Raw genomic sequence first — 8,215 nt, 5'->3', positions numbered from 1 at the left:
TAGGAAAGGAAAGGAAGGAAAGGAAAGGGGAAAGGAAAGGAAAGGAAAGGAAAGGAAAGGAAAGGAAGGAAAGGAAAGGAAAGGAAAGGAAAGGAAAGGAAGAAGGAAAGGAAGGAAAGAAAAGGAAGGAAAGGAAAGGAAAGGAAAAAGGAAAGGAAAGGAAAGGAAAGGAAAGGAAAGGAATAGGAAAGGAAAGGAAAGGAAAGGAAAGGAAAGGAAAGGAAAGGAAAAGGAAAGGAAAGGAAAGGAAAGGAAAGGAAAGGAAAGGAAAGGAAAGGAAAAGGAAAGGGAAAGAAAGGAAAGGGAAAGGAAAGGAAAGGAAAGGGAAAGGAAAGGAAAGGAAAGGAAAGGAAAGGAAAGGAAAGGAAAGGAAAGGAAAGGAAAGGAAAAGGAAAGAAAGGAAAGGAAAAGGAAAAGGAAAGGAAAGGAAAGGAAAGACAAGGAAAGGAAGGAGGCCAAAGGAAAGGGCTTCTGAGGAGGCTGGGTCCCCTGTGATTTACACCTCCATCAGCCTGGATTGGATTTGCACATGAGACGAGGGACAGGACTGAGCTATAAATAAGGAACGAGATGAGCTAGTAAAACACAAGACAAGTGCTCCTTAGGTTCTCTGCTGGTTTCAGTGACAAATACAGCTTAATTCTAGGTAGCATTTAAGCCTTGAATACCGTGCAGCCTTTGTAAACCCAGCCCTACTTTGATATTCTTGGGTGCAATTTGACAATACATCTAAAAATATCCGCTCCTCTGGTTGTGTGTACATATCTCTGCCAGCATGTATACTGTTACCTCCTCACTCATTAGCAGCTACCCACCAATCTTAGTCCCAATTAAAAGCAAAGTAAAAGAAAGTAAAACAAGCTTTATGTCCACACCTAAACAGACCAACTAGGGAAGTATTTTATTCCCCATTGCAGTCAGTATAAAAACTCCCATTGATTTCAAAAAGACCACAATTTCAATCATTATTTTAACTTGAGTGAAAATAAGAAATCAGAGCATCATATGACCACACTTGCTGGGGTCACGCTGGATTTATAAGCCGACAGCCAGCCCACTGCATTCTTTAAATCTCAAGCCCACTTTAGCAGCAACTGACTGGCCAGATGATTCTGCCAAGCTAGTTCTGTCAAGGAAATAATTTCAAGGATAGTAAACTTACCCTAAAAGGTGAAGTAACCATGTACAGCTACCATAATTATCCGAGTCTTCGATTACAGGTGGATACTTTAATGTTCTAAACAAAACCTTCCCCGATGTTGCTCCTTGCTATAGGGATTAGGAAGCTAGCCTGACTCTCTGCTTGCTTCTTTCTTAAATCTTGGGACAGCATTAGTTGGAGCCACTGGACTACTGAATAGCTAAGAAGAGAATAGAAACTTCTAGGGTGCCTGGACATCAAAAAGGGGCAGGAAATTTGCATCTCATGTGTCCTATAAAGGCCTACAACATTACAGGTGCTGAGAATACCACAGGCACAGAAGTCTGGGAGGAGGGAGAAAACTATCTGTGAGACTGGGAGAAACTGTCCTGTATGATCAAAATAAGCTTTTCCCAAATCCCAAATTTCTTTTAAAATAGTGAATTAATCTACTAGTTCTTAGGGAAGCAGGACAACTATATAAAGAGAACTAGATTGCCAAGCTGGGTGAACCTTAAAATCTTGGCTGTGGTTCAAACCTTAAAAGTAATGAACTGCCATGACCTGAGCTATATTACCACTTCCAAAATGGACTTTATGGATGTGTTCCAGTCCAGCCTTACAGGTTTCATGAAGCCATGAGCACATTTGATATTTGATAGAAAATCCATTAAGTGCAAATTAAGGTGCATCAGCTGATAGGTTTGGTCACCCAACCACTGAAGACATAATCCTGTCATACGATGGCTTTGTAGCCACTACACAAGTGTCAGCATCCTACTGCCAGTACAGGTCTGCTCAGGGGTGCTGAAGTCACACTGCACTGCACTTGTGCTGGGCTCTCAGCAAGGAGTTTAATCTGATTTAGCTGACAGCTTCCGTGGGGCTTGTGTGGTAGCTCTTGGAGACATGATATTCCCTGCAGTGACACTCCATGCAGAAATTATGCCAGCTGGCACAAAGGGGAAAGGGGAAGGATGCAAGGCGCCTTGCTGTAGCTTCATCCCGTTTTTGAGGGAGGGAAGCACATCAGGATATTTTGTCCATCCTTTCAGAGAATCCCTCTATTTCTTTTGGTTCCTGCAAAATGCCAAGTGGTGTGAGTGCAGTACCAAAGGGAGTAAGGAAGCCTCTGAGGCCTGCAGTCAGTAACCTGTGTTTTCCTATGGCTCCAGGAAATCCAGCTGCAGTCTGGGCCCACAGCCAGTGCGGAGTTCATGGGGGGACTGGCCATTGACATCTCTGGAGGGATGGAGTTCAGCCTGTGGTACCGGGAATCCAAAACCAATGTCAAGAACCGGTGAGCACACACTCCCAGCACATGCTGTAGCTTTAGACAGCTCAGGCTTCTGAGCCATGGTAGCACCAATGAGATGAATTTAAATATAAAAGACCTTGCAGATGAGTTAGAATTAAGCAATTAAATAAATAGAATTAAATAGTTATGTGCATGGGAGAATGTTTGTACTTCTCTTTTCCTTCCCACCTGGATAATACCAGTTCCCACTAGTCTCATGTGAATTCATATACCTTTACATGAAGAACAGGCTCCTTTGAGGCCAGGTTTTTTGTATGTATGGTAGGACTGTTGGTAATTAAATTTCCTCCTTTTTATTGTGTTTTGAAATCATTATAATGCCTGATTTTTTTTATAGGGTAGCCATGTTTATAGCTGGTAACACCGAGGTCGATTCATTCTTTGTAAAAACTGGTATGGAAACCACTTTGGAAACAGAAACATCTTTAGACTTCATCTCCACAGTGCAGTTTTCACAGTACCCATTTTTGGTCTGCATGCAGATGGACAGAGTGGACTCTCCATTCAGGTAAGAACTAAGAGCACACACTTTCTGAGATGTCCTTCCAGCCAGCTGCTGAAACTTCTGTCTTTGACAGATGCAAGAGATTAACTACTGATGCCAAATTCTAACTTAATACAATCGGGTGCAGTACAGGCTGTTACACACAGGCCTCTTTGCTAACCCATTCCTCCCTGTCCCTCACCCTGAGACTCAGAAATAACCTTTTTGAAGATCACAACTGATCAGCTCTGAATGTACACTTCAGTCCAATTTTTAAATTTGATTTTGCAAGTGAATTAACTAAAGTGGCAGGACAGTAGTGTCCTCGTGTGCACTCAGTTCTGATGGTGACCTCAGGCTTTGCCAGCAGTAGTTCTCTATTACACTGTTGAGAGAGGAAGTGCAAAGCCATAAATGAGCTGAAGTGGAAAATTTTCTTCATCATCTGCTATTTACTAGTATCAACAGAAATACCTGGTCTGTAAAACTCTTGCAGCCATTGTGTTCTATCATACTTTACTAAGGCACCAGTTTTCCTGAAAACTAAACAAGTGTGTGATAAGGTTAAAAAGATGCTCTTCAGTAGCCAAAGAATAGTGATTAAATTGGGTTTATTGGGTCTACTGCTCTCTCCTCATCTCTATTTGCTAAGACCTAAGGAAGATAACATTTGTAGAGCCTGTGCCGGATTTCCATTCAGTTTTTTTCATCCAAAAGATGGTTAAAAACTTGAGAGGAATCAAAGACCTTGAGAATGTTCAGGAAATCCTAAGAAAACAGCGTCTGCTATTCTGCAGCTATTAAAACATCTGCTGATGGTATCTGCTTACTGTGGAAGTGCCACCTCACCTGTGTGCAAGGTGTTTGCAACAAGGTGCGAGCTCTGCATAAACCTGCTAATGCCAGAGCCCGGTGCTGTGTCTTTGCAGGACTCAGATGACCAAGTATGAGAGCCTGCCCTCTGGCAGGCGCTACACTGCCAGGAGGGGGACAGCAGCCACGTTGGCAGGGAATGAATACCCTCTCCACCAGGAAAACTCCAACATGTGCAAGAAGGTGATCGGCGCAAAGTCTGACTCTGCTGGCGGCTGGTTTTGAGAGCAGGACCTGAGCTCCTGTGTCCTGAATCCCTCAATGACTTAGGCCTGCACGTACCTTACCAACGTGGAGCTTGACCTTGCACTGCTGCAGTTAATGGGAAATTTGCCATTGATTTCAATGGGCTGGGATCAAACTCTCAGTGCGTGCACAGTGTTTACATATTAACCTATATTTAAAACTTTTGTAAAAAAAAAAAACCCTAAGGCAAATAAAGACCAATTTGGTGGCATTCCATGCACTCCCTAAAGGGTGGTGCTTGTTCTTCATTTTTACTTTTTTGTGCCAAAAGCAAAAGTAATCCTTCATTTTTCCTTCTTTGGAGAATACAGAAGTCTGTGTTTTTGACATGCAGGAAGAACAATTATGATATATAAAGAATGATTATTTATAAATGTGTTTTAAAGTATTTAGATGTTTTAGGCCTATGACCAATCCCCATTCAAATATTCCAGTACAGTTAACGTCCAGATAGGACCATGAATTTCTGCCTACTCAGTATTGCCTGTTTAGAAAAAAGCAGGTTTTATTTTACATGATTTTAAAGGATTTTGTGGGTTTTTAAAAGCAGGCAGAACTAGATTATTATTATTTATCTTTTGGGGTTTTTGTATTAACTGCTGTAGTTAAATACAATTGATTAACAGCGTGGGGTTGTGTTTCCAAAAAGACTTACAGTTGCCTTAATTCTGTTCTCATTGAAATCAATGGTATAATTTCTGAAGCTACCAGAAGGAGGAGCAGACTTAAGCCAACACTGACTGCTCATAATGGTTGCCTCCTAAAAATTTGTCTCCCTGTGTGTAATCAAGGAAGGTGCATTTCAAAAAATGAGCACCCACTAAGGCAATTCTGAACTACGAAGAAGGAAAGGATCTTGAAAGAAATAGGTTTTGGATGCACAGCATAGCAAAGCCTGTGCCAAGCCAGAACATTTTCTTCTAGGTAAGTTAGACTTTTATTTCAATGGAAAAAAATAATCACTACTCAGATGAGTCCTCTGATTAAAATTACTTTTACACCTCAAGCAGTGTCTTCATAGGATCTGTGAAGAAAAAAAAAAAGCTTTACATCAGCAGTGTGGATTACAAAAAAAAATATACCCCGTTGCAGCTCAGCTGATCTCTGATCCATCTGATTTAATTTTTATAGGATGCTGTTCACAAAAAAAAGTAAAATAAAAAGCCAAGAACGATTATTTTTTAAAAACCCCAAACCAGGCAGGAAAACCTCATAAATTGTCATTTAAAAAATTATTACAAGATTAAGAAAAAAAAATCCAAATTCTTTAGTGTTGTAAAAAAACAAGAGTGCAGAAATCTGCCAAAATCAAACTGTCAGTGCCATGAAATAGTTTGTTTGTTGTTTTTCCTGAAAATGCTGGCACATTTCGAGTCAAAGCCTAAATAAAACAGGTAAAAATACAGTGTGAAAAAATTGTTTCCAGTCTTATTGTCTGTTACTTTCTGGGAAGGGAAAGCCTTTCATTGGAGAAGGAATGCTGTTGATTGGGATAAGAGGAACCATTTTACTCATCTTGACAATATGAAGCAATAACTTAAGCTGGCACTCACTTGTCCTGGGCTCCCTCTCTAATCAGGAGATGGATGCACCATGGGCTGGAGATGCCTGCCCAAACCCTCTGTTATTACTGCTTGCTCTTTGTGTCACACAAAACAGAAATAAGAGCAGAGCTACTTACTCTCTCACATAGCAAGGACAGTCTCCTCCTGCAGTGACCTGACACCCTAAATATAGAAGGTGGACAATGAAATATCTGCCATCACTATTTTACGTGGAAAGAGTCAAGATACCAACAGATGACACCTCAGACCTGCTCTGCCAGGCTTGCTGATCCATTTGCAACCCAACATCAAAATAAAAAGGTTCTAGATAATGCAATTTATATCTGTAAGATCTTTGATACCAGCAATCCTCCTGCAAGGCTTAACCCTTCTCAGTCTTATCAAATTGAAGAACCAGCCTGTAAAGGGAAATTGTGGACCTCCCACAGCTTTTACACTCAAACAGAGCCCCTGAGACCCACATTACTCCTTCAGAAGTGATATGTGTCTTCGTGGATACCCCCTGGCATGGCAGCAGATGCTTCTGAAGCTATCTGACCCCAACAGCTGGACATAATGGGGATTCCAGGAGAGGTTTAGTCCAGCTGGGTAATGGAAGGCCATGGCTTTCTTACTTGGGCTCCATAGCTACGGAAACAACAAAAGTAACAAACTTCTAAAAATAAGGTAAAATTAGTTGCTCGAGCTTGCATTTGAAAGGAAAAAAACAGTTACAAACAGAGCAAATGTTCGAAGTGTTTATCAGATCAGTGGGGGTTAATCAAGATGTAAAATATGTATTTAATGGTATTACATGTACTTTTAAGTAATCAGCAGTGGTAGCAATTAAACAATTCATACCTGAAGTTTAGAGAAGCAGACAAATGCTCAGTCTTTTCTACTTGGAAGCCACAGAAGGAACAGTGCAATGGTAATCCAGCTGAGGCCAAAAAGCAGCTCACTTGCAATAGAGACTTGGAAACTTTCCTCTTCAGGTTCCCAGGAGTGCTAATTTTTAAACATTATTTTTCATCTACTCTTAAAAAATAAATATTCATATGTATAGGAATACAGTTTGGGTTTGGCAGGCAGATTACTTGTTCTCAGTAGTGACAAGCCCAGGGTCAGCAACTCTAAAGTAGGTGCCTTTTTTTTTTAAGTGTTATGTTCTATATTTAGATAGCTTGTTTAGATCTGACATCAGGGAATTATCTGCTTCTCATTTTACTTTGATCCTACTCCTTTTGACAATAGAGTTGCGCTTTTACCATCTTGGTCTCCTCATTCCTACCAGTGATATTTTAATAACTGTGTAGAAATTTACTAGATTTTCTCCAACAATCCTTGAAAATCTCAGACATATTCCACCTTTCAGTTTATTTATGGTATTGTAAGAAATCCTCATACTTTGATTTCAATGGATTCGTGTAGTGTGAGGCACTTTGTGGCTGGACAAACTCTGATTGCAAGAGGGGACCTCTTAGGGGAAGGTTAAAGTTCACGTCTCTCAATTTATTTACTTTTGACCTCTCTTTTGTAGAGGTTTCTGCTTCAATTTTTCATCTATTGTGAGAAACCAGCAGTGCTGTGAAGGTCTTGTAACACAGCTCCACTGAAATCAAGGTCCAGGAACTCTCCTTCAGGAAAAGTAGAGTTCCCAAATTTTTCTGGTTCACAACCCCAGGTCCCTTTGCAATTTTGGACTTCTCTGATTTGAACAAAGGGATCCAAGGCCTTTCTCTCTGCTCTGCACACCCAGTATTATTTTGTGTCTGTTTTGGTCACCCTTTATCTCCTGGTAACTCACTTGCTCTTGTTCAGCCAAGCCAGTGGGGCTGCGCTCTTCCCAGTTCATTCCTCCCTCTTCCCCATTCTTCCTTTCAACATCTGTTCTCATTCCAATCTTAAGTCTTTCGGGGCTGCCACGCGTGTCTCTGTATGGGAATCACTGCCTAGACATTAGCAGTGAAGCCACCAATTATATCTATTATGGATGCAGTGCTAAGGTACAAATTCCAACGAATCTGGAAAGAGAGGGAGGGAGGAAGTTGATAACACCAAAGAGCTGTTTTACCAGTGAACCTGTGCTTCCAGCAAGGTGGGAAGGTCATGAAGATATGTCTCAGAATGATAAGCAAATTCACAGCAGATGTCTTCATACTGTTCTGCTTGCAGTTAAATTATGAGGTGTGAATTTCCAAAAGTTTTCCTTTAAGTATCTCCGGCAAATGATTAAAAGGAAAGACCATTTTAATGTGCCCCTTACATACTGAAAAGTGAGAAGCAGAAGTGTTCTTTTAAAATGCAAAAGTAATAATTTAGTTTTCAAGTGTATTTTGGGATTTTTTGGTGTTTGACTCATGCTTTTTTAAACACTTGGACTTAACAACAGAAACCTTCTCAGTCTTCATGAAGATAGAAGGCAGCAAAAGATTTTTCCTAGTAATAGTTCTAGCAGTAATACTATCCACTAATAAACTCATCTTATCTTTGCTTATATTGCCATATTAGGCAATGAAAATACCAGAAAGTGAGCAGAAAAAAGTTATTTACCTCACCAATTGCTCTCTCTGAACACATTACAATAGACAAAGATGCAGTTCTTCGGA

At 40.5% G+C, this 8,215-nt stretch overlaps 1 protein-coding gene across 1 annotated transcript in view; it reads left to right on the top strand.

Moving 5' to 3' along the window:
- MTTP (microsomal triglyceride transfer protein) overlaps window positions 1-5,467 on the top strand; it is a gene marked incomplete in the record, with an annotated part of 28,852 nt that extends 23,385 nt beyond the window's left edge. Inside the window, 3 exon segments of the mRNA XM_088163899.1 lie at window positions 2,317-2,441; window positions 2,797-2,967; window positions 3,873-5,467. Coding sequence (XP_088020025.1) covers window positions 2,317-2,441; window positions 2,797-2,967; window positions 3,873-4,041 — 465 coding nt within the window.
- Between the last annotated feature and the right edge of the window lie 2,748 nt (window positions 5,468-8,215).

This window comes from Sturnus vulgaris, chromosome 4, assembly GCF_052056855.1.
Source record: "Sturnus vulgaris isolate bStuVul1 chromosome 4, bStuVul1.hap1, whole genome shotgun sequence".
In the NCBI taxonomy this organism is placed as follows: Eukaryota; Metazoa; Chordata; class Aves; order Passeriformes; family Sturnidae; genus Sturnus; species Sturnus vulgaris.
Note: the sequence above shows the minus strand (reverse complement) of the source record. Positions and strands in the feature narration are given on the sequence as shown.